This window comes from Chelonoidis abingdonii, chromosome 5 (genome assembly GCF_003597395.2).
Source record: "Chelonoidis abingdonii isolate Lonesome George chromosome 5, CheloAbing_2.0, whole genome shotgun sequence".
In the NCBI taxonomy this organism is placed as follows: Eukaryota; Metazoa; Chordata; order Testudines; family Testudinidae; genus Chelonoidis; species Chelonoidis abingdonii.
Window position 1 is genome coordinate 115,734,574 of NC_133773.1, and position 19,480 is coordinate 115,754,053.

Below are 19,480 nucleotides of genomic sequence, written 5' to 3' on the forward strand. Positions count from 1 at the left end.
AGCCGTATTTCGGCTGCTGCTTTATCTGAATTCAACCTCTGACCTTTGTATTTGAGATCAGTCATGTTGGCTAGATGTGGAAAAGTTCCTAGCTGCTCTGAATTTTTTGCTTCTGCTCTTATGAGGTTACAGTTCTTTGTTAATCAGATCAAATCAGGCTTCGCTGTATGAATTATTCATAATTATTCTCAGGTTGTCTTCCATGTTCTGCCAGTCATGATAGTCAATTTTGATTCTTTTAGTTTTCACTAATTTTTGTTTACATTATATGTTAACCTGTACATTTTTAAATCTGTCTGGAGGAGCACATTAAAGATCAAAGCATCTTTCCATTTCTTTACATTGAGGGCAATTTATTAAGTTAGTGTCTTTACTTTTAGTTCTTATAACATGATCACAGGTTAATCTTTGCCGAATTTTGAGGTGAAAAATGCTCCTGACTGAAACTGAAATTGAAATGCTTCTGGAAGGCGTGGATCGGGGGTTTTCATGATTAAATTGTGGCTACATTTTTGTGTCCACACAAGCATTGAAAATATTTCACTATTAAGGTTCTCAAAATTATCAACATTCTGATCTTCTATTTCAAAGACAAACTTTTGTTGAATGACACACTTGATTGTGAAGAAACTGATTTTTTTTCTGCACTTAAGATGAGCCCAAATAATTTGTCTTGCTGCGTAACACCTCTTAACAATATTTTCATTTTACTTTAGAAAAATTCTTTCCATTATTTCAGTTCTCACTCATTTCCTTTCATTTCATTCAACTGTAGGCATGCTGAGTCAGAAACTCATGCAGTGATACTTGGTAATAACTGAACTCTAAGCAACATAATACACTGTTGATCAGCAGCTTTCACACTTAACTAGTTTTAGAATGAGAAACAACCACGAAGCAAATTCAGCACTGCTAAGATAGAAAAATAAAATGAGTTAGCTATATAGAATGATGTCCTTACAGAAGATTCTAGATTTAAGTAAATCAGGCCTCCTTACAATTTACAACTTCATTTACTATCCCTTCTTCAACATCCCAAGACTGTTGAATCCACTTACTAGCCATGCCCCTTACCATTGTCAGTGACTCCATTCACTCCTTTTCCTATCTTGGTTTGTGGACAATCCTACAACTTCTTGTTATGCATATTGGAAAATAACACTGATTTCATCATTTCTCTTGGATCTCTTTAGAATATTTTCATTCACACATGAAAATTGCAACCAGTTCCTAATATAAAAACCTTTCAAATGTGTTGTATTCATGTAAGTCAGAGGTCTATAAAACATGGGAGAAACCAGTGAACCTTACCATATCAGAATGTTTCAGAATCAGCCCCTTCTCTGGCTCCTCACAACCCTATCTCTTTCCACCCTCAAATCCTCCTAAGCAGCAACTGGTACCTCAGTTTTCTTCTCCCCCTCCCGCCGAAGCAGTCTAGCAGTAAATTTTTTTCTCACCTCTTTCGAGCCCCTTTTCCTCCCTATCATTTTCTGTCCTTCCAGACCACCTGCAGCTCTAGATTTTCCTCATCCCAGCAACAGCAGCCTCTTGTTTTCTCCTATAGTCACTCAGCAGTTTTCCCCCTGCCTTTTGCCTTCCCTGGCTCCAGCCTCAGCAGCTTTTCCTTCGCCCAGCCCCACTCTTAGCAGTTTTAGCTTTAGCAGGGTCTCCCTTCTTCCTTATCCACCCTATTCCAGTAGTAATGGCCTCATCACCATCTCTGCTTCTGCCACCAGTAATAGCAGGAGGAGAGGAGAGAAGAGAAGCTGTAAAGTCAGACGCTATTATTAGTGTCTTGCCGTATTTATTCAGGTATTATGCAATTATCCCACAACACACTGCATAATGTCTGAAATAATTCATTAAAGTCAGGGTTTACTTTGCAATTTGTTAGAATATCTTTTCAGTGTGTTTTTGCAGTTAATGTCTCCCAAAATGGGGGATTAAGCAAAAGTCGGGTATTTTCTCGATGTCCCCTTTCAACATGACTGTCTTGGAGACCCACATTAGGGAATTGTCTGACTGACAAAGGAAGACAGAAACATTCCTGCAGTTTCTGTAATGGTGAGTCACTGTAGCAGTGGAAACATGCCCTGGTACTGCTTTCTTTTCGCCCCTGATCCTCATCCTTCATACACATTTGATATAGAGCCTAAAAGCTTTGTAAATTATTAGATCTGCTAGTTCCTAGTGTAGTTCCTCCAGTGAAACTGTAGTGTGTAGACAAAGCTCAGGCATCTCAGTGGTACAAATAGCTGTCGTATGTTCACTATAGTTTCCAGTGGTAGAGCTGCACCTATTGAGAATTAGACCTTTGAAAAATCCTAGTGCAGACCCTTCCTAATAGTCTCTCATGCTGCTGAGAGAGGTACAAATATGAAACCAGAATGAGTTGCTGTGCTCTATTTTTCAGTGCAAGACTGCACCCAGTTGATAGTTAGTTTGCTTTGGGTAGTTCTGCCCAACAGCTGCATTGGCAAATAATGCAAAATATCCTTCTATAAAATCGGCAGACTTACTGAAATGTTTGTTTCCATCTCTGCTGTGCTCCCTCCAACCTTTGAAATTATCTGCATAATCATCAGCCTTTCTAAAACAAAAATGTCTGCCTTAATCTTTATTTGTTTAAATGTAGTGGCTTTTTATTAAACTTTACTGAAGCCTTTAATAGAATCACAGATCATTTGATAATTTTATGTGTAAGGGAGGATAGACTTATATCAGTTACAGGCTCTGAGATTGTGAGTTCTATTTAGCGTTCTGTCATGAACTTGGGACAAATCCTGTCCTGCATATCACAGTAGGCATAGCATAGGATGGGCTACTTTGACTTATGGTGGCTTGATGCATCTGAAACAGTTGGGAGTGTTAGGTGGATTAGCTGGTTCTCTTTCCATTCATCTGGCACCCCTATGCTTGGGAATGGGGAGGTAATATACTGTCTTAGAGCTCCAGTTATTTCTAATGACTGGTTAAAGTGGCTTTGCAGCCCCTGGAAGCTGAGCTACTATAAAGATTCAACCATGGAGCCCAGAAACAGGCCCTTGATGTGTGACCTTGAGCCTTGTCCTTATTCTGTTCCTCAGTTTCTTCATCTGTAAAATGGAAATAACAGTATTTAGCCACTACACAAGGTGGTTGTGAGGATAAATTCACTAATGCCTGTAAAGTGCTTTGAATTCCTTGGTGTTACATAAGCATTAACTGATGTTACATAAAATTAGAACATTGAGAATTATTGTATGTGTTAAAAATCATGGCTAGTTGATAGTCTAATGACTTCTAAGATTTAAGATACTGTTCTACAAAGAGAAATGGCATGTTAAAATTAGGCTTGGTAGAATTTGATTTTAATGGATAATTGTTTGGTAAACATCGATTTCAGCTGACACACTGAAAGTGACACGCCCCCTCCAAAACAAAACAAAAAAACCCAGCCCCCCAAACAGCTGATAACAGTGTGTGTACCTTCGGATTGGGTGGCGATGGTCATGGAAGGAACCCTCTGTAGTCTTGCTGTCACAGGAGTGAGGGCCATGACAGCAGAGTAGCAGAGGACTCTTTGCACGGCTGTGGGGCTGGTGAACCCTGCCTGGTACTGGCAGGCACAAGGTACTGGGGAGGCTACAGTTTCCTGGCCTAGCAGAGCAGAGACCTCTGGCCAGGACTGTGCAAGGAAGAGTCCTTGTTATCCTCAAGTTTATTCTCACGCTTTTTCTTCTTCCCCTCCCCTTTCTGCTATTGGGACTGGAAATAATAGATCTAAGGATATGTCTGTTATGGAGACTGTACTGGCAAAGCAACTCTGGCATAGCTCTGTAGTGGAGATGCATCCTATGCCAGCAGAAGCGGTTTTTCTGTTGCTGTGGGAACATCATGTCCCCAGAAGTTAGCTATGTTGACAGAAGCACGTGGGAGTATATTGGCCTAACTATGTCGGCTGGGGTGTTTTTTTTCACACCCTAACTGACGTAGCTGTGCAGATGTAATTTTCAAAGGGTACAGTAGGCTTGATTTATGCTTAAAATTTAGATCGACCTAGTTATGCCATTTAGATATGTGAAAAATTCACACTCTTGAATGCCATGGTTAAGCTGACGTAACCTCCAGTGTAGACATGTCTAGGTCGACAGAAGGGCTGGTCTACACTGAAAATTTACATCGGCATAGCTGTGTGTCTCAGGGCTGTGAAAAATCCACACCCCTCAGAAATGTAGCTATGCTCACCTAACCCCTGGTATAGACCGTGCTAGGTCAATGGAAGAGTTCTTCAGTTGACCTAGCTAACACCTCTCGGGGAGGTGGATTAGCTACAACAATGGGAGAATCTTATTCCTGGAGGAATTCTGTGCCAAAAAATTAAAAATTCTGCACACAATATTTTAAAATTCTGCATATTTTATCAGAATAACGCAATATAATCACACCAGTTTAAATTATTTTGGTAATTTATTTCAAAATACTTGTCCAGGTATGTTTGTAACAATATAGACAACAAAAAAGATTCAGGAAATGTTTTTTTGACATACAGATTGCTTACTGGGCATATTAATACAGAACTTTGAGCAATTAATTTAAACTGCAATATAGAAACATGTTTCCTGCACTGCCTCCAAAAGCAGTGTAAAGTAAGAGGGAATCAGGGGTAATCGAGGAGCTGAAGGAGAGGGAAGTAGTTGCTGGGAGTCTGGGTGTGAACTTTTAGGGTTGTTGGGTGTGGGAGGGAGAAGTAGGGAAGGTTGTGGGTTTTTTTGGAAGAGGGCGTGGAGCCTCCCCCATGCAGACACTGGCCAACCTGTAGCCCCTCTCATTCAGTCAGACACATCTGTCCCTGAACCTCCCTGTTCCCATGTGTCCCTGCACCCCACTCAGCTGCCCCTCCTGCCCCTGGCCCCATGTGTCCCTGTACCCCCACTCAGCGACACTGTACCTCCCTTCCCCCTGTCCACATATGTCATTGTACCCCCACTCAACCACTCTCTGCCCCCTCCCCATCACCAGGTGTTCCTGCACCCCTACTTAGCCAGCCACCCCCCTGCCCCGCTATATGGCCCTACACTCCCCTCCCTGTCCCCATGTGGCCCTGCACCTCTGCTCCCATTCATCCTTCACTCCAGTCTGCCCTACCAGCTTTCTGAACTCCAGTCTGTGACCACCCCCAGGAACCTCATGGGCCCCATGCTGTCTGTCCCTTCATGTCTTGTGCCTCCTGATATGGCTCCACAGTCAGGGTGCTGTGAGGAATGCAGCCACTTCTCTTCCCTATCAGCAGCTAGGTCTGCTCCTGCCAGGGAGCAGCTGTGCTCTGTTCTGGTGCCACAGCAGCCCCTTGTAGAGGAAAGGCATAACTACCGCACTTCTCCAGCTGAATGTATTTTCTGCTGAGGGGGAGGGGAGAGAATCTGTGCGGGACATTAATTCTGTGCATGCGCAGTGGCACAGAATTGTCCTGGGAGTAGACTCTCTCCTGTTGCTGTAGTGAGTGTCTACACTGAGACGTTACAGTGGCACAACTGCAGTGTAGCAGCTGTGCTGCTCATGCAGTTTAAGTGTGGACATACCTCTGTTCCCACTGCTCAGGGAGGTTGATTACCTGCATCAATGGAAGGAAATCTTTCTGTCAGTGTAGGAAGCATCTACACTATGGGGATTACTAGTTAAAGCTGCAGCTGTGCCACTGTAGTACCCAACAGTCTTACAGCATTGTGAATCAACTTGTGTACTTACCTGGCCTCCATCGCTATATCTGAATGCCTCTCAAATCTTAGATATGTATATGGTATTTATCCTTTCAATATCCCTGTAAGGTAGGGAAGTGCTATTATTCCTATTTTACAGATGGGGGAACTGAGGCACAACGATACTAAATGGCTTTCCCACAGGAGTTCTGTGGCAGAGTCAGAAAATGAACCTAGATTTCCTCAGCTACCATCCTAGACCAGTGCCTCAACCACAAGACCATCCTTCCTCTCTGGTGAGCTTATGCCATCACTACTATATTTTACTAACACATGACAACCAGAGTGTGAAATCGACTAGTCTGTCTTTGTCGTCCAAAATTAATGAAATGTTGAAAGCGTAAGGAAAATCATTATTTAAAAATCCACTTAATAAATTAAGGTGGTGGTAGAGGAATAGGTAAGGGAAAATTTTAAAATGAGTTCAGTGTTATTTCAACTTGGAGTGCTATACTCCTTGATCTAGGAGAAGTGTGGTTATTAGAGAGAGCTCAAGAAGGGGAGGCAGGAACTGCTTTATTCTAATCCTGGCTCTGCAACTGGCTTGCTGTGTATCCTTATACTTGATCTCACATCTCCCCCTCTCTGAAATAGGGATAAAAATTTCTTTACACTGGCATGCTACTAGGATTATCTTCTTAATTGTCCAGAGTCTTGATATGTAGAGAGCTATATGTATGCTAATTATTGATCTTACCACCATTGTTTTGCATTGAATCATCCTTCCAAGTGCCAAAAAAAGATGTGGTGGCTATATCCTAAGGAGAAACATAGCAGTTTTATTACAAAAGAAATTTTGTGTTCTAAGGGTCTTCCTTTGGTCCTGCCTTTTTGTCTGTTTTATTTAGATAGGCATAATCCAAAGACTGTCTTCTCCCAACCTTATCCTAAGATTGACTTTGATATCTAAATGAACTAGATCTCTTTCTGATGACTGGTTTGGAGAAATCCAAAGGTTTCTAGGGGTTTTGCCTCCTGTCCTGTGTACTGTCAGTTTTTGAACTAAACATATGTCTATACGCCAGCGAGGAGCAAGCCTCCCAGTCCAGGTAGATGGACTCACATGAGTGTGTGGTGTTCCCTCTAATTTTTCTCATGCATGTGCGGAATGAATTTTGTTATGTGCACCAGTATGGAGGTGATGTATGACACATCACCTCCATATTGGTGCACATAACAAAATTCATGTGGTGGGGCCGAGGGGTTCGGAGTGTGGGAAGGGACTCGTGGCTGGGGCAGGGAGTTGGGGGGTGAGGGCGTGAGGACTCTGGCTGGAAGTGCCAGCTCTGTGGTGGGGCTGGGATGAGAGCTTTGAGGGGCAGGTGGCCCCAGGGTTACAGTGGGGACAGAGGACTCTCTCCCCCCAGCTCTCCAAGTTCTCTCTCCCTGCAGCAGCACCTGGGTGGGGGGGGCGGGGCGGGAGAGGTCTCTCTTCACACTGCAGCAGTTCTGGGGCTGGGGTTGCAGGATAGGCACCGCTCTCCTGGCTGTGGCAGGCTCGGGGCTGGGCTGGACTGGGGCCAAGGGAGGGGTGCCTCTTCCCCCTGGCTGTGATAGGTTCAGGGCTGGGTTGGGGCTGGGGGAGGGGCACCTCATGCGGCAGCTTGTTCGAGGGTGGGGGAGAAGCATCTCTCCCTGCTGCAGCCTTGAGCACCTGCGCAGTGCGTAATAGACTGCTGCTGTGGCTGTACAGTTTAGAGGGAACTTAGATGTGCAGAGAGAGCACTAAAAATAGCGCTGTGGGGATTGGGGCTGGGTCTGGAGCACAGGAACTCTGAAGCCTGGGGGATCTCAAGTCTTTGCCACGGGTAAAATGTGGTATTGTATGTCTACCCCATGGCCAGAGTGAAAAGTCCTGAGACTACCATGGACTGAAGGAAATACTGCAGTAGACAGGGAGACTGATCCCTCCATCCCCTAATCTCAGAATTTTTCTAAAGAGAAAGGTTTCTAAAAATGAGATCTTGGCTCCTATTCGTATTTGGGGCAGCACCATGTAATGTAGAATGAAATGTATATGTCTCTGGTGTACATACACCTCCACCCTGATATAATGCGACCCAATATAACACAAATTTGGATATACGCCGGGGGATGAGGGCGCTGCTCACTCTGGCAGATCAAACCAAGTTCGGTATAATGCGGTTTCACCTATAACGCAGTAAGATTTTTTGGCTCCGGAGGACAGCTTTGTATCGAGGTAGAGGTGTATTTGTCCTTAATCTGTTCAGCTTCAATATATTAAGAGAGGTTTAACTTTAACTTTATCCTGTTGACTGCTTCTATTGAGGTTAGGTAAACTTTGAATAAGTGACAGAATCATTGTGCCCATTTGCACAGTACAGCTTGTAATGCAATGTAGACTGTGCTGACCTGGAGTTGCATAACTACTGTGCTTGTCAGCCATTCAACGTTTCACTTGCGTCACAAGTGGTTGCCAAGAAAGTGAAAATATGGCACTGGAAACGAGAATCACATACGTACCACTTCTACAGAATTTGAATTGCCTTGTAAATTATGGGAAAGATTGCATACATAAGAAATAACTATTAGTTTAGGTCTGGCAGTATCATCGTTATTGTTATACATGTAGGCTCCCCTCTTCCCATTTCTCATGATTAAGTAAATTAAAATATTTCTGTTATTGCTCTTTTCCCCTGAAAAGTCTATCTTTTGTTATCGGTGTCATGCAGGGACACGTGCTCAAGTCACATGCTGGATAATGCATTATTAAATCTAAATAAAACTTTATGCAGCATTATGATTGTATTTCCTTTTATGAATGTAAAATCTTCAGAAGTGTTATGACTAGCCTAGCAATTCTAACACAGCGCATATGCATATTTAGTATGTTGTACTGCTATGGTTATTCAGAGCTTCAGGATAACTTTTTTGGTTTGATAGCCATCAACACACTAGAAATCTTAACTATCAGCTCTAAATATTTGGTGTTACAAGCTTCAAGTCCTTCCAACTTACCGCATACTGACTGCCCAGAGGAATAAAAGCTCTTTCTGAAGTAGGTTCAAAGGACAAGCATGAAGAAGGCTCATCGGTGAGGTCTGGGGGAAATACTAGATGAAGGGCATAGATCGATTTCCTGGCTGCTAGGTAAGGAAAAAGTATAGGGATTTCTGCCAGGAATGCTGGCCCAGAGCCCTGGCTGATGGCTTATATCCGTCTCTGGCTAATAGATGTCCGATGTCCACACTAGTTGATTAAAGGGAGAAGAAACTATGTTGTCTTTTTTGTTGCTCCAAGGAGGAGTCAGGATCAGATACCCTTCCTCTTCCTTTTGCCTAGCAGCCAGGAGGATATATCTACCCATCTCCCAGCTTTTTTTTTTCCTTCATGGAAAGTAGCTCCCATGTACTCTTTATGTCATTATCTAAATCATTGAAAATATTGGACAGAGTTGGACCCAGAACCAATTTCTGCAGGACCCCACTCATTATGCCCTTCCAGCATGACGGTGAACCACTGATAACTACTCTCTGGGAACGATTTCCCAACCAGTTATGTGCTCACCTTATAGTAGCTCCATTTAGGTTGTATTTCCTTAGTTTATTTATGAGAAGATCATGTGTGACATTATTAAAAGTCTTCCTAAAGGCAAGATATACCACATCTGCCACTTCCCCCCCATCCACAAGGCTTTTACCCTGTCAAAGAAAGCTGTCAGGTCGGTTTGACATAATTTGTTCTTGACAAATCCATGCTGACTGTTATTTATCACCTTATCATCATCTAGGTGTTTGCAAATTGTTTGCTTAATTATTTGCTTCATTATATTGTTCAACTTCTTTAGTTTAGGTGTATCAGTATCATCTTATGTAATGGGTTATTTACCCACTGAATTTAAAGCTGGGATGAGGGATAAACAGTGCATATGAGTAGCGCCCTACCAAATTCATAGTTCATTTTGGTCAATTTCATGGTCCTAGGATTTTAAATATTGTAAATGTCATGATTTCAGCTATTTAAATCTGAAATGTCATGGTGGTGTAATTGTTTGTTTGGCTCCTGACTGAAAAAGATGGGGGAAAGGGGGGACACAAGGTTATTGTGTGTGGGAGGAGGGGTGTTGCAGTATTTCTACCCTTACTTCTGCACTGCTGCTGGCGGCAGTGCTGCCTTCAGAGCTGGGCAGCTGGAGAGCAGTGGCTGCTGGCTGGACTCCCAACCCTGAAGGCAGAGCCGCTGCCCGCAACAGCATAGAAGTAAGGATGGCCTGGTATGGTATTGCTACCTTTACTTCTGCGCTGCTGCCTGTGGAGCTCGGCCCTCGGTCAGCAGCCACCACTCTCTAGCCTCCCATCTCTGAAGGCAACAGTGCAGAAGTAAGGGTGGAATGGTATGGTATTGCCACCCTTCTGTGCTGCTGCTGGCATGGTGTTGCCTTCAGAACTGGGTGCCTGGCCAACAGCCACCGCTCTCCAGTTGCCTGCCTCTGAAGGCAGTGCAGAATTAAGAGTGGCAATACTGTGACCCCCTCCCTTAAAATAACCTGATGACTGCCTGCACCTCCATTTGGGTCAGGCCCCCCAATTTGAGAAACACCGATCTCTCTCCTGAAACCTGTATAGTATAAGGTAAAAGCACACAAAAAACCAGATTTCATGGGGTATGAAGCATTTGTCATGGCCATGAATCTGGTAGGGCCCTACATATGAGAAGTGGGAGTTGCATATACTACTTTAGACACTAACTTGAATTTCAAGAATTAAAAAAATCCAGAGGGACAATTAACCTATCTTTCTTCTAGCTTTCCAAGACCAACTTCTCCAACAACAATGATTTTCGGGCTCTTCTGCAATCACTGTATGCCACATTCAAGGAATTTAAAATGCATGAGCAGATTGAAAATGAATACATCATTGGCTTACTTCAGCAGCGCAGTCGGACTGTATATAACGTTCATTCGGACAACAAACTCTCGGAGATGCTTAGTCTTTTTGAGAAAGGGCTGAAGAGTGTAAAGGTAAACTGCCAAAAATAGGCTAAAAGAAGTACTTGTTTAGCCTTTAATTGTGTAATAAGGGAATCTTACTAAGATTAGTCATTGGTCTGCTTCTGCTTCATTTATTTGATGAGAAACTGTAGAAAACAAAATCTTGGCTTATACTTAAGCTTTCTTAGCATGTTACTACAACTTGATGGTCTCAGTAAGCAGAAACTGCAGTGCAAGTTTCATCTATTAGCATAGCTATTAGATCTTTTTCTCTCTCTTATTTTATATATATAACTTGAACATAAATTAGCTATCTTCCTCTATATATTAGACAGATAAAAGTTTAAAATGCTACAAAGCAAAATGCTACTGACACAATATTTTTGTTCTTGTAAAGAGAATAGTTATGAATACAGAGGAAAGCCTAGAAGATTACTAGTAAGTATTATATAGGAGAAATTTTGGAGACTTTCTTTGAAATCACAAAATTCAAACCTGAAAATTTAAAATGAGATTAATTTAACAGCTGTGTTACTTGATTAAATATACACTTTGGTTTCTGCTTACTGAGACCATAAATCTTTTCATAACATGCCCCAAAAGCCTGAGTAATCTAATTCTTTGTTTTCTAAAGATATACACATCTCTTGTATGGAGGTAATTACATTTATTATGGTCCTTTACTTCTCCTGCACTTGGCCCTCTAATCCATAGTGCCCGGGACTGCTACTAACATTCCAGTGCTGAGTAGCTGTAAATGATTGCCATCTTCTTGGTTTGTTTTCAAATCAACCTTTTGACAAATACTTTTTTATTCCAAATGTGGAATTTCCTCTGCTGTGCCCTTCTCTTTCTTCTTTTTGTTCACCTCACTTTTTGGAATGAAAACTTGGGTCTCTATTGATCATTTGAGATTCTAACTTGCCAAAGCAGATGCTCTGTAGTTAGGTTAAAAATGTTAACTTATCACTTTTGATCATGGTCACTAAATGTTGACCTGGACACTCGATCTCAGTAAAAGGAGTCAAGCAGACTATGTTTTTCTCTCATTTTGTGTTTTTGTTGCTACTGAGTGTCAGAAAAGTGAGAAACATATTTCTAGGGTTGTCATACTTAAGGAACTTCTTGTCCAATTCAGCTCACATTGTGTGGAAATAGTTTACTTTAGCCCCTGGCGTAACCTGCCAGTGGAGGCCAGTATGACACACTGTGAAGCTGGGATGGGGGAGGGTAGAATTGGGCTGATAGTGGAAACGCAGTGCATCTTGATGTTTAATCTGAGCTTGATCTATCTCTTACTTCTGAGCTTTGCCCATATAGGAAGTTGTTGTCAGACATATGTAACCTACGTGCTTTTTGCTACTGACTGCAGCTGGGCAAAAAACTTTTTTTTGATCATTGGCAGGTCTCAAAAATTGAAGGAAATTTTTTTTCAAGTGAACCCCAAACTTTTTTTTTGAGTTTTCAATTAATCAAAAAGTTGGAAAACTTCATTTCATGTAAAAACAAAAGAAAAAGCCCCCTTTGATACCAAGTGAAACATTTTGTTTAAATTTTGGGCACTTTTAACCATTTTTCAATAAAAGCAAATGTAATGAATGGCTAGATTCACAAAACAGAAGTGGGGATATCCACATTATACCCAATAGCCTGGTGGTTAGGGCACTCATGCAGGAGATGTACATTTGAAACCCTGCTCTGAAACTAGGACATGAACCCAGGTCTTTCACAACCTAGGTGAGTTCCGTACCCACCAGGCTATTAGCTATTGTGGTGTCATTCTTGCTCATTCTCTTGTGAAAGCAGTTCCACTTCATATCAATAATTAATCATGAACTGGTCCAATGAGAGAGAGAGAAAATGGATGTGAAACCTGGTGGTTTGGGCCCTCACTGGGGGGAACACCCAGGTTTCAGTCCCTGCTCCAGTGAATGTTTGTTTGTTTATACAACGTGAAATGGCTTCTGCTGGGGAGACTCTGAAGGACCTACCCAGAATAGCCAATAGTCTGGGGGCTAGGGAATTAACCTGGGATGTTGTAAACCTGGCTTCAAATCCCTGCTTCAGGATCCCAGGTGAGTGTCCTAGCCACTGGGTCTGAGGGCACCAGGACAGTTTTGTGACTCTAGCCTGACATTTTGGAAACAATTTGCTGAAATTAACATGACAAAGTGAGGAAATAACCATTTAACAACCAACCCCCATCTTCATCTTCTTGCTTCTCAGATATTGTCATCAATTTTTACTGGCTTCTCATGTAGAAAACTAACCTTAAAGGAGAAATGGGAATTTTGGGACAATTTTGGTAAATACTTTCCCAGGGCTTTTTGATCTGGTTTGAATTAAACAGGTTGGACTGCACTTGTGTTTTTCTCTGCTGTATTGTTGTGTTAACTTTGAATAGATACATTTGTTTGTAGAAAGCAGTTTTAAGAAAAGATTTCAGCATGTTTCTTCTTCTGCATTAGTTATTTTTTTTGTATCTGAGCCCATGACCACATTACTGATATTGGCTATCATACACAGTACTGGAAATTTCTCAGTCCACCTATTGAGTATTATAGCTCAACAGAATAAGGATATTAGCCTTGCATTGTTTACTTTTCATTTTCAACACAGGAAAAAAACACCAAACTGTACTCAAAAAAAAAAAAAAAAAAAAATTAATGATGCAAGGTTGAGTTACTGTCTCCTTCCTGTACTATTGCAAAATTCACTGTAAAGAATTTCCTTCTCTGTCACAATCTGGACAGACTCCAGATTCTTATTACGGGAATACAGAAAGGGTAACATTCATAGATGAGAAAGGTCAGTTAGCAAATAAGCCACAACATTTAAAGTAAAGTATTTATTTTAAAAACTGACTCTTTCAAAATAAGTTTTTATATGGCGCATTTAGTTAGAAACTACAAGTTGTTATTTAACTGGGATATTCAGTTAATTCATGTAGAGTTTATATATTTAAAATACAAAGCTAAGCTAGTATATAACTTGTGCAGAACTTCCCATCCAAATTATTTAGATTAAATTTATTAATTTAAACTTTTTTGGTGTGGCAGATTGGTAGGCTTTAATCTACGACAGTCTTAATACTTACATGTAAATCTTGCAATTACTTTAGAGTGGAAGTCAGATAATTCATGTGATAATAAAGTAGACTAGAATTACAATAAAGTATTTGTTAATTTGACTAGTGATGGATTATCGACTTATTATGAATTATTGATGTGAAATATCAAAGAAGTGAACAAACAAGATTTAAAAAAAAAAAAGGATGCTTCATCACAGAACGTACTTTATTATGTTGACTAATGTAGTTTTATTTGTGGTACTTCATAGCATAGTGTACTGTATTTTTTAAATAATTGAATTGTTAATATGAACATATAGCATCTCTGAGAAATGTTGTGATCTGTTCTTTAGGATTTGTAGACCTGGGGTTAGCAAGATTATGCTGTTTCTGACTGATGACATAATGCATTTTAGATTGTAGCAGAAGAAATAAACTACACCTTTTTTAGTGCAGAAGACATCTATGAGAGTAAGAAATACGCAAATGATCTCTATACTAAAAGTTTAACCATTTTTTGTATGTTCTAAAAATTAACACAACCACTTCTGGAAAGGCAGAATCTTGAGAGCTGTGGGAGATATGGATATAATTTTCAGTTCTTAAACCCTATGGAGAGCTTTTCTGGTTAAATCATACTTTTTGTTTTCAGAATGAATACGAACAGCTAAACTATGCTAAACAGCTGAAAGAGAGGTTGGAAGCCTTCACCAGGGATTTCCTTCCTCACATGAAAGAGGAGGAGGAGGTATGTAGAACTTCTCTTAAAGCTAAACCAGTTTTCTTCTCTGAATGTTTGTTTGGAACTGCTGGTCTTCCGGTCCTGAGAATCAAAGAAGAGGTCTGTGTAAGCTTGAAAGCTTGTGTCTCTTACCAGTAGAAGTTGGTCCAAGAAAAGAGATTACTTCACTCATTTTGTCTCTCTAATATTTATTAAATAATTTAAAATTCCAGGTATAGTGACATGACTAGCCTTTTTGATAAGAAGTATTTACACTGAGTAAATTGTACAAGATTTCACCCTAATTTTGGATTAGAAATGAATATGACATCTATTATAGACGTTCAAAGCACACTTGCTTTTTATCTTATGGCTGATTTGATGTATAGGTTGCCTCTGAGCTTCACTAGTAAATGGAACATGGAATTTTAAAGATATTTGAACAGTTTGTTTCCATAATTTAAACTTTCAGTATAAAATTATGGGAATAATGAGTAATGCATATGGACTGTTTTAATTTGATAGTTTTTCTAGGTATTCATACCATGACTGTGGTATCTTAGGAATGCATTCTTTCTATGTTTAAAAAAATATGCCTTTTTTCTTAAGGAAATCCTTTAAATGTATTGAGAATATTATTTCATACAATGTGTATTTTTCTTAAATTTTAAACATAATGTCCAATTATTTTAAAATAGCTTCTCCAAAAAAAAGATCTAATAAAACTGGCCGAAGATCTACAAACGTTAAAAGCAAAACCAAAAAATGTTTGAAGTTATAAACCAGTGGCCTATGAATTAAACAGTTTCTCTCAAGCTGCTGCATATATTTGACATATACAGACTGGCATTGCCAGTCTGATTCTGTTTTATGTGTTTCCAAAAATTGGGAAGCATCCTTGGAGAGAGTAAAGCCTCCCAAATCTGCTCAAGAGAGAAGACCTCTCATGTATTATTATTAGTAATACTTCTACGTGAGGATCTTAATAATATTGTCTGAGTTAAACACACATTCTTAGCTCCATTTAATATATGGGGAAACCGAAGAAACAAGACAGGTCTACACTAGAAATTTAGGCCAACCCAGCTATGTCGCTCAGAAAAATCCACAACCTTGTGCAACATAGTTAAGCTGGCCTAAATCCCCATGTAGACAGCACAAAGTCCACAGAAGAATTCTTCCATCGACCTAGCTGCTGCTGCTGCCTCCTGAGGAGGTGGATTACCTGCACGGATGGGAGAACTCCCTCCTGGTGAAATAGGTAGTTGTCTACACTGAAGCACTACAATGGTACCACTGTAGCATTTTAAGTTTAGACAAGCCCACAATGATTTTACTTGCCCAAGGCCATGCAATCAGATGTTTGCAGATTTAGGATTAGAATTCTGGAATTTCAGATTCCTCACCTGGCATTCATTACTGTGCATCATGTTGTTCCTTTTGTAACTCCTGTTGTAAACATTAAATTAGATAAGTTTCATATATATATCATTTTAAACACGTGGCAGCAGTGTGGGATTTTTGGTTGTGGATAACTGGCATTTATTGGTTTAGGTTTTTCAGCCCATGTTGATGGAATATTTTACTTACGAAGAATTGAAGGATATTAAAAAGAAAGTTATTGATCAACACTGCTCACAGAAGGAAGCTGCAGAACTTGTTAGAGGTCTTAGCCTTTGGAATCATCTGAAGAGCTCTGTGGATGAGAAAACAGATCAAGGTGAACCATTTTTGATTAAACCAAATGCAATTTTAAATTTGCAAGTATAATCCACTGAAATCACTCTAGTGAAGAGTTGTCACTGTATATTTGCTGAATGCTTTTACTTAGAAAATGGTGTCTTTCTTCAAAATTGCAGTGATGTGTTGGGAAGAATATTGCTGTTTTTAGAAGTTTCAATGTGGGTGTGTATTCAAGCATATCTCGTTCTTCCCCTGGTAATGCTCTGTCCAAATTATAGCAAACATGCGGAGTCTGGTGTTTAACTTTTAATTTCATGCTTCAGTTTCAGATTGTATTGTCTGTTTCCAGACCCTGCCTTCACTGCCTGAAGGCAGGGTCTGGAGGTTTCTCAGCTGATATCCTCAAGAGAGCAGAAGAGTTAAGTCAGCTGACATTATCCCAAGTAATAGAACTCCCCCTTGGTCTTCCTTGTCCAAGGAGCCAGAAGGGGAGGATAAGCAGAGAAGGAGAAGGTCAGAAAAATGTTTCTGCAAGATGAATGACTGAATACAGTGTAATTTCATCCTCACTTTTAGAATGAAATTTGGACAGTTCTGAAACACCACCTTTTCATTTATAAAATTTAGTATAGGATGGTTCACTTGATAAGGGCCAGTAGCTCGTTTAATCTGAATGTTGGAGCATCAATAAAATTTTCAATGTAAAAAATACTCATAGCTGAAAAGGTAGCCTAGTCAGCTTAGTAGGAGCCTTGTGTTTTTCTACAACACCAGGAATATTGTAATGGGATAGTAGATACAGCACATCCTCATGAAACTGACTACCAAGGATAAAGAAGGTACTGTTCCTACTTAAGTTAGTTCATGAAAATCTAACAAACTTGAATTGAAGACTGTAATCCAAACAGTGACAAGTTTTGAGACTTCCTTTGAACCACTAAACTGATCAATTTCTTCTTTATAGGCCCAGCTGACACAGAATAAAATCATGTATTAGAATGCAAAATACATCTTGGTCTCTGACCAATCTGATATGGCAGACACACAGCCTGCTGGAATTAGCTCCTGCCATCTCTACCCCCAGTTCCCACTCCGTTAATAAGACTTCTACAACTTTCCTATCCTCAGTTTAGTCAGCTTTGGTATTAAAGTGTATTTGTGGGGGAAGCATATGTGAAGTTATGTGATTTTTTTTTTTGAAGGAAGCATATGAATTCCAGCCATTTTAAAAAATGGGAGAAGGTATCCATTGCTGCTGATTGTTTCTTGTGCACTGCTACTTTCTTTTGAGATAAAGCAAAATATATATATTTCATCTGAGGAAGATTTGCTGAATAACAAACACCTTATATTAGACAATCAAGTGAACCTGTGCATGATTGCATTTTCCTTTCCTGCCAGAGAAATGGCAAACAGGACATTTTTTTGGACAAAATCTCTGTCTTGTCCTGCACTTACTTTGGAAGCTTCTCAACACAAGAAACGAGACTTTGCCCCTCTCTGAATAGGCATGTAAAACAGCATGGCTTGATTTTCATTTTGACAGTTTTCTGGGATACCATTTGTCTGAAGTCTTGTGTGCACTTGAGGCTTGAAGCTCAGCTCCAGGCATACAAATAAATTGGTGTTCCCAAAGGGACCAAGATACTAAATGTGGAACCCTGCAGGGTGATCTCCCTTATTGTGCAGTCTTTATGGGAAGCTCTGATCTTAGCCTCATCAAATATGTCTTCTAGATATACAAATTGTTTTATGGGAATAAGTTGGAAATTTGGGTAGCTTGTAGAATATGAATGTAATTTAGAAAAGCCTAACTTCGATGACATCAGCAATTCCTGTGGTGAATTGATCAGTTCCGTGGATCACTTCCATAGTAATGTCTTTGGATGTCCAATTGTCCAGATAAGAAAACACATGCATTCCTATTCAGTATTAAATGAAATACAGTATATTCAAGCAGTTGCTAAATGTTTGCAAGCCAACATCATGAATTGAGGGTACTATTTCTGTGCTTACTTAATTAGAAATCTGGGATACAACCCGAGACTGGGCTCGATCCTGATGTGTAAGAATCCATAAGGGTCAGAAGTTGTAGCCTGCTTCCAGTCTCTGGAAGCAAGTCACTGACCACTGGAAAAATCACTTTGACTTTTTCTTTCGTAACGAACTAGTGTCTCTGATACTCAGAATGGTAAAGTAGTTGAACTGGTTTTGAATCTGGTCTATGAGAATTCACTGTTTTCACATTCTGGAAGCACACATTCTGGACTCCATTATAACACACTTACCTTTGGAGAAAATCTTATTCTTTGGAAGTAATGGGAAAGAATAGCATTGCCTCTATGGTTCTGGTGTCTGAAAGACCTATATAAGGTGAGTATCACCTTCCCTTTCTGACTAGAGCTAAGGAGTAGAAGAAAAAAAGACAAATATTTAGCCTTCAAATCATTTGTACCACTTCTCATAGTCTTTCTTTGTTATGAATGTTCATTTTAAAAATCTGATTCCTTACTGATTGAATTTTTCACACTACTGCTTACAGAAATTCCACAGACTTTACCCAGCCAGTAGAAACTATTTCTCGATATATTTATTTTGTAGCATCTAGTGGTTATGTACAAATTATTTTAAACAATACTTTACATAAATTCACCCACAATGAGGTATATTAAAGCTACTGCTTGTTTGTTGGGAACGAACAGAATCTAAAAACAAAATATGATACCTGTGCTTTAGAGCACTTTGTAAGACACTTACTTGGTTTTGTTTGTTAGTCCTGATTGTTCAGAAGTTTAAAAAGGTATTACCTACACTAGGTAGTTGCACTCAGAAGAGATGGGGAGCCAAGTGCAAAGATTTGAGGCTTGAAGCATAGAGGATGTGCTTGTGTTAGCTTACCCCAGTCAAGAAGGCTGAGTGCTTGGTGGTAATAAAAACATAATCCTCATTGGACTGGACTAGTTGCAGCTTCCTTGCTAGCTGCAGATGAGAAAAGTCCCTGGAGCAGCCATGGTTTGTGTTTTGGCAAAGTCAGGCATACGTGCTGTTAAAAGGTGCAAATCCTGCTTCTGCCTATTTCGATAAGTTTTCACTACCACAAAGTATTGCTTCCATTCCACCTGGCTTGAGTAGCATTCAGATCCCTTTCTTGGACAGACTTTGGAAATGAAATTAGGCTGTACAATCTGTACAGGAAATGGTAGGCGTTGAACTGAATTATTGTGATCTTCAGTGGCATTTATAGCATAGAATGTTTAAAAAACACACCTGCTCCCCCCTAGTGTCTCTGAATATTTTTATATGAAATATTCTTT

At 40.1% G+C, this 19,480-nt stretch overlaps 1 protein-coding gene across 2 annotated transcripts in view; it reads left to right on the forward strand.

Moving 5' to 3' along the window:
- FBXL5 (F-box and leucine rich repeat protein 5) overlaps nucleotides 1-19,480 on the forward strand; it is a 54,556-nt gene that overhangs the window by 1,634 nt on the left and 33,442 nt on the right. For both annotated transcript variants that reach the window (XM_032773935.2, XM_032773936.2), the window contains exons 2-4: nucleotides 10,507-10,722; nucleotides 14,415-14,510; nucleotides 16,038-16,203. In XM_032773935.2, the coding sequence (XP_032629826.1) occupies nucleotides 10,507-10,722; nucleotides 14,415-14,510; nucleotides 16,038-16,203 (478 nt within the window). The remainder of the gene's footprint in view (nucleotides 1-10,506; nucleotides 10,723-14,414; nucleotides 14,511-16,037; nucleotides 16,204-19,480) is intronic.